We start from the raw sequence: 17,046 nt of genomic DNA, 5'->3' as shown, positions 1-17,046 counted from the left end.
TTTCTGTTTCTTCCTTTTTTGTAAGTTAGGATTCTCGGTTAGATCTCATTTTGCCAGCGCTGATGTGTTCGCCTGAGCTGCTCGTGTTTTGCAGTGCATTACGTACGAAGTACATCCCTTCCAGGCAACAACACAGTGTTGTCGGCACATACTAGTTTACACAATGCCCTTGGGCTCCCAACAGCTGTAAACAGGAAATTGCAGTTTTTTCCCCTATTGATGCAAGTGAATGAGCTGGGGGAAATAAAGCACAGGTTTTTTGTTTTACACTACTTTTCTGCATACAGTATATGAACCAGTTTTAGTGCCGTTGATTGTTTGGAAAGGTTTGTAGTAGATATATAACATGAATACATATAATAAAGCTGCATGAAGCATGAGCTATGTTGAATGTACTGTAAGATACACTACCAGTCAAAAGTTTTTGAACAGTAAGATTTTTATTGTTTTTTTTTTTTTTTTAAGAAGTCTCTTCTGCTCATCACGCCTGCATTTATTCGATCTAAAGTATAGCAAAAACAGTAACATTTTGAAATATGTTTACTATTTTAAATAACTGTTTTGTACTTGAATATATTTAAAAATGTAATTTATTTCTGTGATTTCAAAGCTGAATTTTTAGCATCATTACTTCAGTCACATGATCCTTCAGAAATCATTCTAATATTCTGGTTTGCTGCTCAAAAAACATTTATTATTATTATGTCGAAAACAGCTGAGTAGAATTTTATTCAGGTTTTTTTTGATGAAGAGACAGTTCAGAAGAACAGTATTTATCTAAAACAGAAATATTTTGTAACTTAAAAAATGTCTTTATTATGAATTTAAAGCACCCTTGTTAAATCAAAGTACAGTTTTAGAAGAGTTATATTGATTCCAAGATTTTGAATGGTATAGAGTATAATGTTAGAAAAGCTTTTTATTTCAGATAAAAGCTGATCCTTGGATCTTTCTATTCATCAAAGAATCCTGAAAAAAGTACACAACTGTTTTAAATGTTGATAATAATAATAATAATAATAATAATAATAAATGTTTCTTGAACAGCAAATCAGCATATTAGAATGATTTCTGAAAGATCATGTGACACTGAAGACAGGAGTAATGATGCTGAAAATGTAGCTTTGATCACAGGAATTAATTACATTTTAAAAAATATTAAAATAGAAAGCAGTTATTTTAAATAGTAAAAATATTTCACATTATTACTGCTTTTGCTGTATTTTGGATCAAATAACTACAGGCTTGGTGAGCAGAAGAGACTTCTTTAAAAATCTTACTGTTCAAAAACTTTCGACTGGTAGTGTATTTGTCAACACAGCATTATTTTTTAAATAAAAGCCCAGTGTGTTTTTTTTTTTTTTTTCAAAGATGTGCTGTTGTTTCCACAGAGTACCAAACCAGAAAGAGAGGCTCCATTAAAGTCTGTTAAATGTTACCTAGGGCTACGAAGGAAGCTGAAACCAACAAGCAGGTAATAGTCTTTATCCACTAAAAAAAAAACGTTCACATTTATAAAAAGTGTTACCTAATCATGTCTTCCTCAAGAAACTGCTGCTTTTTGTAACAATTTCCCCAAGCCCTCATTACAATCCTTATTTAAATCCAGAGCACATACAGCGCACAAACAGTGATACGAAACAAATTATTCAAAATGACTGTGGCCACACTGAAAGACTTATTAATAATCCTAAATGTGTAATTAAGATCGATTCATAAATGCTCTGACATTACCTCTAGGTTTATGTTCAAATGAGCTCTGAGTTTACTCTTTATCTCTTATGCCAAATATGCAGAGCTGCTTGGTTTAGTGCCAAATGCCCGCCTCAGAAACAAGACTATCGCAGTCAATCTGAAAGCAGATTTATATCTCACAATTACAAAATTCATTAAACGTAATTTAGCAAATACACTGTACTATGTTTTTCTCTCTCCTGCTGGGAAAATTGTTAACTGTGGATTTGTTTCATTTCAGTAATGTTGCATTTTTGTAATTTATGACTGTAGTGTAATTTATGAGAGCGCTGGAGTATTAATTTATTTATTTGTTTTTTTGCTAACGATCATTTATTCATAATTTTCCTTGTGAATGTATCCACGGCATGATTCTTACAATAGCATTTACCCTTAAATGACTTTCAATCTGTTTGCGTGTGATTTTATTTTAATGGTACATTGAGGTTTTGACATGCATACTACTTAGCTTTTGTTCATTTGAGGGTGTTTCTTCAACTGTAGGCGCTATTTGTTCTCTGGATTAGAAAATGAACTTTTTACTACTAAGTCAAACACTGGACATTTGTACAGTGGACAAAGTCAAACAAACCAAAACTTGAAACGGTGTATTGTGTTTGATAGCATTCTGTGGTGGAAATGGCATTTTCTACATTTTTTGGAGCCTGCACATGACATGCGGGGTAAAAAGCCCATGATAATGTGCTCATTAATTAAGAATATGTTCCACAAAAAAGTGTGGCCATGATTTATCTAAATTAAAACAAGGGAACAAATTAATAGAATGTGGCTGCAATGTAACTAAAACAAATCAATAGTATGTGGCCACAAATTAAGTTGTGGAAACGAATTTGTGGCCATTATTTATCTAAATTAAAGCAAGGAAACAAAATAATTAATACAACATGGCTATGGATTTTCCTAAAACAAGATAATGAATTTATAAAGGTAGCCACAATTTAAATAAAACATGGCTACAGATTAACAAAATTTTAATTTGTGGTTACAATGTCTTTTTTTGCATGTCATGTGACAGGCTCTGTAATAAGGCTGATTTTATAGATTGATTTTTTTTGTAACCTAATGTACACAGAATTTGGTCATATTTTCACACTTGTGGCAAAATGACTGTACAGCTTAATTGGAAACCAAATGTGATATGCACTTATCACATGTCATATTTCATTTCAGTCAAGCTTTTCACTGACACTCCTTGGTACACAGGTGCACTAACTTTTGATGAAACTTTAATAGAAGCCAACATTTGTTGTGGTGGAGGTGATGTCAAAAGTGTGAGACAGCTGTAATAATTTTTATAAATCACTTGCACGTAATAAATGTTAAAAAAAAAATATTACATTCGTTCATGAGATCAAGTTTTAAATTCATACTTTTCTACTGAGTAAAGCCATCAAATCAATATATAAAAGGCAATTTTTTTTTTTCACAAACAAACAAACAAAAAACCACCAGGGACAAAGTGCCAGAGGTTGAAGAAACACATTTTAACGCTCATTACGTGATCAGTTGTGTGGAAATAACAGCTGTTTGTCAGCCACAATGATTAAAATGCCATGTGTGAGGTCAGAAATATTTTTTTGAACCATTTAGACCACAAACCATGAATTAAATAAATGAACAAGAAGTAGGTCGGCAAAACAGTTACATCTGTAAGAGTATAAATTATAACAGGCCATGTAATGCTGATATAATTCTCTTACACAAGCAAAATGGGTCATCTTTTTTATTACGCTTGTCAGCTGGCTGTGAAAGTTAAGCTGAATTTAATGGTATCTTAGCACTTTAGAGGTTCTCAAGGGGTCAGACTGTGGCACCATCAGGAAAAGCTGAATATAGTTGTAAATTGATGTGGAGAACCTGAATGAAATGCTGTGAAAACTAATGGAATACTTTCTGTTGTTGTTTTTCTGACTAATTTTCAACAGTTGGGGATTTACTGTTTATACTGAAAAGCAGCAGTGGTAAGTGCAATTAACTCTGTTCTTAATTGCACAGGCAATCAAACGCTTCAGCACAGTTTTTAGGAAAAACATTTATCTGGAACTGAATAATAGATTCTTTTTTTAATATTTCAGCCTGAAACTTACTAAGGGTTTTGTGCAGCTTAGTACTTGAACTACAGAACTGCATGACTGAATTTCAAATAGGACACTCGAGTGCCTCAATGTTCTGAATATATGCCTTTGCGTCCTCCCTGAAAAAGGTATTTCTGCTGTAAAGGGAATGATTCTCAGCAGGACTGGGTCACCTCCATTATCAGAGTGAAGGTGAGCTTTCTTCGTTTTCTAAGTGCTCATAATGTGCAGTTAACATTGTTACAAATGGGCATGTAAAGAGGGTTTTATAATGTAATTTTTTTTTAGATGGGTACTGTTCCACATCTACCACTTAGTTGCTGCTTATTTTGAATTTAGCCACCAAAAATGAGACATTTTTCACATCTTCATTAAGTTTCATGATATTACCATGTTTTTGTTTTTTTTTTTCTTTTTGGAGATAGAAGGTGTTCTGTACACTCTTACACTCTATGGCTTCACGATGCCATAGAAGAACCTTTTTTTGTTTAAATGGTTCCATAGAGAATCTTTAACATCTGAAGAACCTTTCTGTTTCACAAAAGGCTCTTTGTGGCGAAAGAAGGTTCTTCAGATTATAAAAAGGTAAGAAAGAGATGGTTCTTTATAGAACCTTTGACTGAATGGTTCTTCTATGGCACTGCTGTGAAGAACATTTTAAAAGCATTTTTATTTTTATTTTTAAGAGTGTAAAGTACCTTGGAGAGTACCTTGTATATACCATGGTAAATGAATATGGAAAACATGGTATTACCATCTGATACCACAGCTGTACTTCATTGTGAAAACAAAGTGTGGTTAACTGTAGCAAATGTGCACAATAATGTTAATAAAATAAAGGCCACTTGGGTGTTCTTAAGAATAGTACATTTTCACAACGTTTTGATCAGAGTTTTATTGTAAAATATATTTAAATCATGGTTTTAATAATCTTTTGTCAAGCTTTAATGAAGCACACTTATTTTGATGTGTTGACTAACATACTAAAGCATATGTAAAGTACTTGAATATATTTTAACTGTAGTTAATATGTTAAAATGCTAAATATTTCATTTAAAGTTAATATTACATTTTATTATGTAATATTACAATATTACATTTAAAGCTGCTCGAGAACATATGGAAGTTTTAAGTATTTTGCTTTGCTAAGGCTTAAAGCTTAAAAAGTAAGGTATACATTTTCTGTATAAATCTATTTCTTCCTAAGTTTCCACTGTCATGGAAAATATCAAAATATCAGGCAAAATTCTGACTTCCAGGCCTAGAAATGTCATAAGAATGAATACAATCCTAAAGTCATTTCTGTTACTTTGTTTAAAGGGGTCATCGGATGTCAAGTTGATATGATTCTTTAGGGTCTTAATGAAAAGTTTATAATATACTTTGGTTAAAAATGGTCAGTGGTAGTGTAAAACAACACCCTTTTTACCTTGCCAAAATCAGCTCTGCAAAAATCATCCCATTCTGGTCGAGGCTGCTTTAAATGCAAATGAGCTCTGCTTGCCCCGCCCCTCTCTTCTCTCTGTGGAGTGACGAGCCTGTTTACTTTAGCCGCGTTTAGCCGCTAAACTATACTCACTTCTGCTGTAAGTGAAGCTGGATCATGAGTGATTTGTGTGAACATACATATACATGATATTCCAAACATTATTATAATGGAGTTTTACTACATAATTTAGGCATTAAATGTGTTTTTTTCAGTTGCTGTTGTTTTTTGTAAAATTGTAACTTTAAAAATCTATAATACAAATTAAAGTTTTACATTAAATTACATTTAAATCATGATTTTAATAATCTGTTGTTGAGCTTTAATGAAGTATGCTATTGATGTGTTGATTAACATCGTAAAGCATATGTAAAGTACTTCAATATATTTTAACTGTAGTGTTATTCAATATTACATTTAAAGTTAATATTTTTTAAATTGTATTAAATTGCATCTTCATTAAAATGTGCAATTGCAGTATAACTAAATACAGCATGTTTCAATAGAATTGACATTAAAGTATATTTGAAGAGTTCAGATGCAAAAGCCTCTAAATCCATCTGACGTATTTCTTTAAAATGAGCATTTCTTTCTGGCTACTTTGTATAGGTTTCTATGTAAGTACTGGTACTTCTGATTGGGCTGAGGCTGGAATTTAGTGAGTTTAAAGTGAAAGTATTTGATGGACGTATACTGTGTGTCAGGAGCATTTACTCAGTATCATTATCTCATTTTTGACCGAGATGGCTTTTAGCTGGTTTTGCATCTAAACTCTTCATTTTATAGTTATATTAGTTTAATTCAATGACTGCCAGTACATCTGGTATTAAACTTTAACCATATTTAAAAAAAACAATAGAGGTAATTATGAAATGTCCTACATAATTGGGTCAAGCACTCTAAAGTTCAGCTGCATTTCATGTAAATTTAAAATGTATTACATTTTTATTTCATTGCAATTAATGTACTGTTAAATATTCAAAGACATTCTGTTCATCACTTTATATGTGATACAATTTGGGAAAACCCCTCGGATGTCACGCTGGGACATTTTCAGGAAATTCGAAAAATAGGTTGAATGTTAGTTTTTAGTCAAAATTAGGTTTTCATTAAATTATTCTCATCTCTGAAAATATCTTGGCAAAATTCACTTGTTTAGTGCAGAAAAATAGCCATTTTTGCAGCAAGCAGAAATGACTGTGTCTTTCTCTTATGTTAAGAACGTGCTGTAGAGGTGCTTTCACTGAACACCACAAAAACAGATCAAAACCTATCAAAACCTATCAAAATAAACCATGTAACATATTTAATAAAGGTGTATCAATGCACATTCCCTGCCAGTCCTGTGTAAACTATGGCAAGCAAAGTTGTTTTGTAATTTATTTATTTTTTAATATCATGAGATGGCGGTGGCAAGAGAACAACGCGGTCTGAAGTATCTGCTCACTTAAATGATCTTACTCATCTCAGTCTGCTCAATCTTGATCTCAGTGCCCTAAACAATGTTATAATGGACTATTTCACATCCAGAGATGAAGGATCAGATGATAAAGTTACTAAAGAGGAGGAGTCCGATGACAATCTGTTATATGCACAGTGCACAAACAGTTGCGCTGTGCTCGCTTTTCTAAATATAAACTACAAGGTACACTGTTCGTGCTATCTAAACATACAAGGGGCGATCAAAAGTTCAGAGACTATACCCATGATAAACAATGGAAAACTGTCCTCTTCAGGATAACGTTAGTCTGTTTGTGTGATGATGCAGTATGGCACTCCTGACAGACAGCTCTCGTTAAACCCGTGAATTGAAAGCCGTCTCACTTTTTTAAAACCCGTTTTTTTTCACATAAATTCCATTCCTGAAAATCATGGCTATCAGCCAAGTTAACCTTTTGTTATGTTCAAGCTATGGACAAAATAAAAACTGTTTTGGAAAGGACTTGAACCCAGCTTTCATATGGTATCAAAACCCAAAAATAAAATTTAACCATGTGTTGGGTTTCCTTAGATCGGGGTTTCCTTAGAACATATTATTTGTCATAACTACTATTTTCAGTATGCTAAAGTGTGCTGCTGTTTAATAAGGGCCATGATACCCCGCAGTCCTTTTTTATAATGCTGCATTTCCTTTTCCCAGAGAAAGTTAGATAAAAACTAGCCCTAAGAATTGAGGGAATGTTTTCAAGGTCATCCTCCATGAGTATAAATCACATTATCCGGAAAGGTCTTTTAGCTGAAATAAGGTCATGCAGACTGCCACAATAACACTGGTTCCAGCAGAGTCTTCTTTAGACAAGCCGGGCGCTACTACACACAGAGGGCCTGACTCAGCTGATTCACTATTAATAACTTAAACCAAAGGCAAGAGATGGCAGAGAAGTACTGTAGTGGATGATTTAGCCATTGTTTAGATCTCTCCTCCAATCCTCTAACCCTCTCAGATTTTTCCTGCCCCTCTCTTCGGTCCTAATGCCTCATCCTTATCTACTTCCCACAGGTTCACTGTTTTCATTGTCGAGGTTTATTCTTGCTTTTGTGCCTTTGAAGTGATACGAGGAAGAAAAATAAAGTGCTTCAGTTCTTAATTTTATTCCTCTTTTGGGGAGGTGGGACGCAGAGAGGTGCTGTGGATTTTTTTTTTCAGGCAGGAGAGTAAACGAGTGGAGGGCATGTACCATAATTCAGTGTACATATTGTTGTGTCTCATTATTACATGTACTAAAAGTGGTTGTGGAGTCCGTGCAGGTAGATTAATTGATACTCTGTGCACTGAGACTCTTCTAACCTCTCGCTGCTTCCATTTCACCCAGCATTCTGCTTGGCATGGTTTCCATAGAAACTGGCGAGCTGTGCTGGGTAGGTAAAGGAACAGGCAGATGAGACCTTCTGCTGCTAAAATGAGGATGTAGACGTGAAGAACAACTCAAAGGCCATAAAGTCACAGTGGAAAGTATGAGCTGTCTTAGTGAGTGTTCAGCTCAGGAATAGGTCCAGAATGTTCCAGCACATTTGTACCTACATCATTAAGGTCAAAAAGTTAGTGTTAGTTAGAGCTGCTTGAGAATATATGGAAGTTTTAAGTATTTTACTTGCCTGAGACTTAAAGCTTAAAAAGTAAGGTATACATATTCTGCACAAAACTATTTCCTCCTGAGTTTCCGCTGTCATGGAAAATATCAAGATATCAGGCAAACTTCTGACTTCCAGGCCTAGAAATCTCATGAGAATTAATGAAATCCTAAAGTCATTTCTGTTATTTTGTTTAATATGATTGCAGGGCTTGGAAGGCAGTACTTTAATAATCACACAAAAATGAAAATTCTGTCATTAATTACTCATCCTCATGTCGTTCCAAACCCATAAGACCTTTGTTCATCTTCGGAACACAAATTAAGATATTTTTGATGAAATCCGAGAGCTTTCTGACCCTGCATAGACAGCTTTGAAGCATGCAGGGCTCTACGCTTACACATGTGCTCCTAACTTTAAAAATTTAGGAGCACAGTCAGAATTTTAGGAGCACCTTCTAATCAGTAATCAAAAAATCTGATAAAAAAATCCCAGCCTTCCCATTACGAGGTGATATTTTACTGCTTACAGTAAATTACAGTGGATTTTTTTTTTTTTTACCTTTGTAATGGCATTTTTCTAACTTTATTTAAAGTATGTCATATTTTTATGTCAAAAAAAGTACAAAAAAAATATATATTATAAGCTTTTTAAAATTTCTAAATAAAACAACAGAATAATAACAAGTAGAATAAGAATAAGTTACCAATCAAATGAAATCAGTATTAATAAAATTAATTTGTACTACAGAGGTGGCACAGAAGAACACAAAAGTGGCTTGTAGGTATATTTTCATATGTTTAATGAGGCTCAGAGGTGGCATGAGTGCAATCAATTCATAAATTCATGTTGAAAATTTTGAATATAAAAGAAGTTTTTTATATTTTTTATACTTTTATATTTAAGTTTTTTAAATAACTGAATTTTTTTTTAAAAAATGAAAGTAAAACTGCCAGTAGGTGGCGGCAAGTCACTGATGTTAACATCATTTGAATCATTCTTTCAATTAATTCGTTTGAACAGCTGATTTATTCAGGAAAAAAGCAAGTGACTGTCTTTATGAATGAGAAATTGAATCACTGACTCACTAGAATAATTTAAAAACGCAGGTCGTTCATTCATAAACAAAACACCGCTGTGTTTGAATGGAGATGTGCAGTGGCTCAGTTGTGACTACAGCAAATTAAGGCAATAGTGTTATAGTAAGTCACTTAATATTAACTTCTTGTTTAATTGTTGTATTAAATCAGTATCTCATTTACAAACTCCCTTAAAAATCATTAAAAGCTGTCACTCATCGATCTCACAAAGTTCCATTATAATCAACGAAGGTCCCTACTCTGCACAATGGATCTCCTATTTACACTCTCTCTACACTTTGTTTATGAAAGGATTTGTGAGATATGTCTCCGATACATATAACGTTGCCAAAAACACATAGAAACCTTTGAAGCTCCCCTCAGCGCAAACACAAATATGCTGATTGGGTCAGTTGCACTGGTGCTCCTAAATATTTTTTCAGTTGCACGCAGTAGTTTTCAGTCACAAATACAAAAAAAAAATCGACCTAAACTTTCTATGGTAGATTATACATTATGACAAGTTTCTATACCTTTGCTGTCTTGCAAATGTTGTTTCCTTTAGGGTTTCTCTAGTAACATTCACCTGTAAAATATTTGATTGGCTAGAAATTGCCTTCCTTTCAGCTCAAACAGTAGAGGATTGCGCTGAAATCAACAACATCACTGATTCGATTCTGCATAGACTGATAATCAAAGGCTGATGATACACAGGGCAGTTTTTTAACAATGTTGCTGGGCAGTGTTGCCGTCAATGGGCAACCAGGTGTGAGACAGGGCCCATGACAGGTGAAAAGGATCCGCGTATTCTCAATGGGAAATTGGCCAAGCAACCTCACTCGGCAAGTTTTCCTGGTAACATTGCTCAAAAAGTTGCCCCATGTATCATCAGCCTAAACCTTCAAGACAATCTTTGAAAGGCTTAAATGTAAATGTGTTTGCAGCATGGTGCTGACTTATGGCCTAGAGACCTAAAGCAGAGCGCGTCGTTACCCTATAACCTGAGTAGAGGAAGAACATCTACTTACAGCACTGCGAAGACCAGCACAGCCAAACATCACAGAGAGGTCAGCGCTAAACCTGCTCTACACTCACATAAATGTCACAAATACTCAACAAACCTTTTCATTTAATGTTGCTTAATGATTTTTTTGCTTCGGTGAACACTCTAAAGGCCAGCACAGTTGGCAATAGATCAGGCCTGATCTCCATCTTTGTTGCCAGTTAAACCATATCCATGACATCTTGTCCAGAAAAAATGGTTGTTGGAATTAGCCATCAAGTCTATTCACTGAATACAAAACAGCCTTTGACTTACATAGCCATGAATATCCATGTACTTTTCCCCCCATTCTGCAGGCTAAAGGGAAGTCTGTCGTCAGTACAAGTGTAGAAGCTTCAAATACACAAAACCAAAAGACCACAGATGAGGGCAACCAACCAGACTTGATGCATAAATTGGCAAGCGGTGAAGGAACTCCGTGTGTCTCCAGGCTTGAAATGGTGATTGATGACACACTTCAGTCTCTGCGTAGACCATCACTTCAACAAGACCCGAGCAATCTCACCCAGCTATCACAGAAGAAAGCAGCGTTGCCCAGCAGAGGCGTACAGTTGCCGAAAAACCTCATTAATGAACTAAGTACTGTTCTCAACAAAACAGGACGCTCTCCGAAAGAAGACAATTAGGAGAGACATAAGAGAGACAGAAAGACAAGAGTCTTGTCTGTTGCACTTCCACTGTGCATGACGAAAAACCAAGACCAAATCAGCCCCCAAAGCACAGTTCCTTCTCAGTAAGGAAGCTGGATGTACTACTACTTTTTTTTAGAGAGTAAGTACAGTGAATGTTTAGACTGGGGTAAACTACTGCGTCAAACATTGGATGTAAAGACTTTTTTTTTGCACACAACTACTGTACAGCTGATTGCCATAGGTTGCTTTAAGCTATTATCCTTCAATTTAGAACAATATAATTCAGTATTATTGAACATTAGTGATTGTTTTAGGCTTTTGCATGATAACATGCATTTCCCTCTTCATTCTCATATCTGTTTTTATTCTAGATGAGGTTGAAAAAGACACTACTAGACCATGTTGCACCAATATCTTCTTAAATCTTAATATTTTGAAACTGGTTGTTCTGAGATAAGTTAAATGGTAACACTTTGCACAATGGTTCAGTTTATTAGCATTAGTTAAAGTGGCATGAAATGAAAATGTACCCTATTTTATAAATGCGTACTATTGGTCTTATTGAGAACTATTCATCCATATATAGTGCCCTCCACTAATATTGGCACCTTTGGTAAATATGAGCAAAGATGGCTGTAAAAAATAAATCTGCATTGTTTATCCTTTTGATCTTTTATTCAAAAAATTCACACAAAATTCTAACCTTTCATTGAAGTGAAACAATGGAAAGTTGGGAGGAAAGCTCATTATGAGATTTTTTTTCTCTAGTTTACATTGGTCACAATTATTGGCACCCAATTTTTGCAATGTTTTTTACCCAACAAAACAGCTCTGAGTTTTCTCCTATAATGCACAGTGAGTTTGGAGAACACCTGACAAGAGATCAGAGACCATTACTTCATAGAGAATATCTCCAGATCCTTCATGTTAGTGCTTCTCTTCTTCATTTCCCCCCTACTCATTTTCTATAGGGTTCTACATTTCTGTGTTGATTTTGATTGGTGTCCTGATGGAAAATCCAACCATGGCCCATAAGATTTTTAACAGAGGCAGTCAGGTTTTAATTATTTATCTGTTGGTATTTGATAGAATCCATGATGCCATGTATCTGAACAAGATACACAGGACCTCCGGCAGAAAAGTAGGCCTAACACATTAAAGTTTCAGCAGTATATATAACTGTGAACATGGGGTAATTTTTAACACTGTTTGCACCAAAGCCATCTGGTGGGTTTTCTGCCAAAAAGCTCTTTTTTTATATAGTCTCATCTGACCATCGAAGCCAGTCCTGTTTGAAGTTCCAGTTGTGTCTGACAACTAAATATGCTGGAGTTTGTTTTTGGATGAGCAAGGAGGATTTTTCTTGAAAACCTCCCAAACGACATATGGTATTTGTTTGGGCTGTTTGAAATTATTTTTAGGCTTTCTGACCCCAAGACTCAACTAGTCTCTGCAATTCTTCACTTGTGATTCTTAGAGAGTCTTTGGCCATTCAAACTCTCCTCCTTACCATGTATTAGAACGATATACATATTCTCTTTCAGGCAGATTTGTAACATCTTTAGTTTACTGGAACTTCTTAGTTATTGTCCTGATGGTAGAAATGGGGATTTTCAATGCTTTAGCTCTTAGGTCTTCAACCCTGCTCCTGGAGACCAACTTTCCTGCAGAGTTCAGATCCAACCCTAATCAAATACACCTGAACCAGCTAATCAAGGTCTTCGGGTTCACTTGAAAAGTCACAAACCAGGTGTTTGGAAATAAACTTTGCAGGACAGTGGATCTCCAGGAGCAGGGTTGAAGACCTCAAATTTAGCTCAGGGGTGCCCAAACTCACTCCTGGAGGGCCACTGTCCTGCATAGTTTAGCTCCACCACCAATTAAACACACCTGAACCAGCTAATCAAGCTCTTACTAGGAATACTAGAAACTTCCTAGTAGGGGCACGTTCAAGCTCAAATCGAGTTGACATGATGTTTCCTGGAAACGGTGTGCAACAGAGTTTGAGATACGTTTTCTCTTGTTTGGTGGGTGTGTCAAAAATGTCAGCCCAATCAGCAACAACATGTATATATGTAAACCATGCGGTGTTAAAGAGACAGCTTGCACAATGGGTCCAAGTAAAGCTGTCCGCTGCAGCTCGGTATGCGCAACAATTGAAGATATTAGACAACATGTTTGTCATAAGAGCTTTATAGTAATAATATAGCATATATATAGCATGTCAACATGTTCAAAAAGAACACAAAGAATGGCCTTCTCAGCTGCCAAAGTTGCAACTCTTGCGTCATCAGAACAGGGTGTTCAACGCACCACTGTTTCTGTTTAAAAACTGTTTTGCAACATTTTGTTGGGTTCGAATGCAGCCCAGATGTGTTGAGGCAAGTTATAGCTAAACTCTACAGGACACCGGCCCTCCAGGACCAAGTTTGGGCACCCCTGCTTTAGCTATCTTCTTATAGCCACTTTCCATTTTGTGAAGCTCAACAATCTTGTTCTGCACATCAGAACTATATTCTTTGGTTTTACTCCTAGTGATGGATGATTAAGGGAATTTGGTCTTTGTGTTTCTCATATTTATAATCCTGTGGAACAGGAAGTCACGGCTGGACACTTTCATGCTCCTTAGTCACCCTGTTGTATTAAAAAATTGTAAATATGAATGGGAATATACGTCAGAGATATATTACTTGTAAGAATTTCTAGGGGTGCCAATAATTGTGGCCAACATGCATTGGAGAAAAACATTTATTTTACAGTGAGATTTCCCCCCCTACGTTTAATTGGTTTACTTCAATGAAAGGTTAGAAATTTGTGGGTTTTTTGAATGAAAGATCAAAAAGATGAACAATGCAGATTAATTTTCACAGCCTTTGCTCATATTTACCAGGCATGCCAATATTAGTGGAGAGCACTGTGTGTTTTTAATTCAAATATCATAAATCGATCTTCCAGTGAAGCAACAGTCAGATATACATTCATAGTTGAAAAAGTAATCTATCAACTGTAATCTATTAGGTATCATGAACAATGACCAATAATTTTACAGCATTTTTTAGTCTAGGTTAACACTTTTCGACATTCAGAGTTACATTAACATTAATGTATTATAAACAAACATGAAATAACTATGAACAGTTGTACTGTATGTTTACAAATCAACACTAAAAGGCTGTAAAAAAGTTAAGTCATGATACCTAGTTCATTGGTTGATGATAACAAATTGAACCTTACTGTAAAGTATTCTTACAAGAAGTCATTTTAGTTCAGTTCAACTATTTTTGGTTCTTTTTTGATCATTTTAATACTGATGTGCTTCAAGATCTACCAGGCGTGTTTTTGACTCGAGAGAATTGTGTGTCCTTTTATAGTTGGGTACAAAAATAGCCGTGCTGTTTTCCCGCATCCCTCTGTTTTCATGCCAGCAGAGGTTGAAGACACTACCAGACAATGATGCTCCAATTGCATTGATCTGTTTAGAACTTATCAAACCTCCATGTAATGAAAGTGGTTGTGCAAAAGTGAGCTGAATTAGTCATTACAATCCTTATGGTCTACCACGTGTTTTTTCAAGAGAATCTTGTGCCTATTTATAGTTGGATACAAAACTTACTCACCATTCCAAACACTCCAGAGTTGTTGAATAATGCATAATAGTATGAGAGCATACACAATGAATATTGTCACCCAGTTTGATATTAAATATTTATAGTTGACATTTTATGTAGATTATGAATCACTTAACAGCCATCTGCGTCTCATGGTCGTTTTTAAAATGGTAATCATGCACTCTGCCTGTCATCAAAACATGTGACATACTAAATTATGTGTGACATGCAAATAAAGTTAAATGGTTTATATTGTAGACCTACACTGCCATTTGAAAGTTTGTGGTTGGTTAAGATTATTATTTTTTTGAAAAAAAAAAAAAAAAAAAAAGTTCTATGCTCACAAAGGCTACATATATTTTTTATTAAAAATACAGTAAAAAGTTATATTGTAAAATATTATTACAATTTAAGATGTTCTCTATTTAAATATATTAATCAATTTGTTAACTAAAACTCAAAACATAAAACATTTTTGTTAGTTAAAATAAATGTTGACTGAAATAAATTTCTCATTTTCATTTAGTTTAACTTTTTAAAATGACTAAAAGTGTAAAAAAAAAAGAAAAAAAAACCATACAGGCATGTTTAAAAACAACAAAAACCAATAAAATGACCAAAAAACAACTAAAACACGAAAGCAGAAAATAAATATGAACAGAATCTATAATAGTATCTCAATGAAACATTATAAAAGTATTTACTGGAACTTTGGATCAGTAATCAATAATCAAAAAATAAATAAATAAATAAAAATCTTACACCAAACTTTTACACGGTGGTGTATATACTGTATATTCACTGTATATATGTTGCGTCTGTTTTTTGCAGTCACTTTACAAGTGCTCTCTCAACTCCTCAACATCTGTATAAATATCCTGGAGAATTGCCAATGGTTTATGATCTGCTTGTAAAAGTATGCTGCTGCCATTTTGATTTGAGAGTGTTTCTATTACTCTTAAAGTGTTAATCAGGTTATATTCTGTGTGTTTTATTGTCTTCGTCTGATTTACTGTCTGTAATCAGCTAGAGGTGTAAGTGACACACTTGCACCGTCTCCCTCATTAAAGTTTTTATGCTTGAATTAATTAGCGTGTTTATAAATGACGACTGTCAGATGCTGACACCTTGAGCGTCGCCACATGTTACGGTTTTGATTGAAACATGTCGCTTCTGTGCTCCTGTCGCTCAAAGCACACGTGTGTGTTTGTTCTCACCTGTTTTCGCTGTGCTTCCCGCCTAAGCATTACCGCTACAAGCGCTGGCGCTTTTCTCTCATCTGAAGGTCACCATATGGCAGGAGTGTGGGGAATGAAGGACCTCAAATAATTGAAAACATTATGCGTGACTTTGACACACAAAGGAAGGTCGCTGTGTTGCGGAGAAATCCAGGCGTTTTGAATGAATTAGTTGGGCTGCATCTGTTACCTGGCAATTATATCGGCTACTGTTTTCTGAAAGTTTTATTAAAGATTAAGCACATTAACAGCCCTATGTTTTCAGTCGGGAATGTTTACCTTCACACTCATCCGACTAACTCTGGACCGGCCGAACTACAATAAGAGTCACACCAGGCTCCCGAGCTCCCAAATAACCTCTCCGAAATCCATTTAAAAAAGAGATTAAGCTAATATGACACAAACATTTGCTCATAAAAGATGCAGCATGTCCCTATAGTCTGTTATTTCTCTCAGGCTTTTGTTTTATCAGTACCAAGTCTATTCACTGTTAAGACTGAAAAGCAAGCATCGCCGAAGACTCTCAACCACCAAGCTTTCAGATTTCATCACTAATGCATAACCTTCCCCTCATGCTATTAGTCAGTAAACACTGAGCAGTCCAGAGAGATTACAAGAGTCAATAAAAGCAAGTTAGGTTTTTAATTTGCGCAACAAAATAGGAAAGGTGGGACAGTGCGGCTAGGCACACCACGGACACAAAGGAGCTCTAGTGGGACAATTAATGTTAAACTATTCAAATGATGGACTTAAGGGCTTAATTAAATAAATCATAGTGTGCTTTTTGTAGTAAGAGAGTTAAATAACCAGTGAGGCATTACAGTGTAATTTTCCCGACCTTTTACTTTTGTGTTTCTGCAGTGCATTACTAAACTATAATATACTTATTAAAGGGGTCATTGGATGTACATTTTCCACAAGCTGATATGATTCTTTATGGTCTTAATGAGAAGTCTATAACATACTTTGATTAAAATTTCTCAGAGGCAGTGTAAAAAACACCCTTTTTACCTTGTCAAAATCAGCCCTGTTCAGAGC

The 17,046-nt window shown here is 35.0% G+C and overlaps 1 protein-coding gene across 1 annotated transcript in view; it reads left to right on the top strand.

Annotated features, from left to right (window-relative positions):
- arap2 (ArfGAP with RhoGAP domain, ankyrin repeat and PH domain 2) overlaps positions 1 to 15,854 on the top strand; it is a 122,879-nt gene extending 107,025 nt beyond the window's left edge. Inside the window, exons 29-33 of the mRNA XM_051115231.1 lie at positions 1,392 to 1,474; positions 3,681 to 3,716; positions 3,959 to 4,022; positions 10,412 to 10,534; positions 10,827 to 15,854. Of these exons, the coding sequence (XP_050971188.1) occupies positions 1,392 to 1,474; positions 3,681 to 3,716; positions 3,959 to 4,022; positions 10,412 to 10,534; positions 10,827 to 11,156 (636 nt within the window). The 3' untranslated portion in view covers positions 11,157 to 15,854. The remainder of the gene's footprint in view (positions 1 to 1,391; positions 1,475 to 3,680; positions 3,717 to 3,958; positions 4,023 to 10,411; positions 10,535 to 10,826) is intronic.
- The last annotated feature ends 1,192 nt before the right edge of the window (positions 15,855 to 17,046 follow it).

Source organism: Labeo rohita, chromosome 7, assembly GCF_022985175.1.
Source record: "Labeo rohita strain BAU-BD-2019 chromosome 7, IGBB_LRoh.1.0, whole genome shotgun sequence".
Classification (NCBI taxonomy): Eukaryota; Metazoa; Chordata; class Actinopteri; order Cypriniformes; family Cyprinidae; genus Labeo; species Labeo rohita.
The sequence above is the reverse complement of the archived record's forward strand: the minus strand, read 5'-3'. Positions and strand labels throughout refer to the sequence as shown.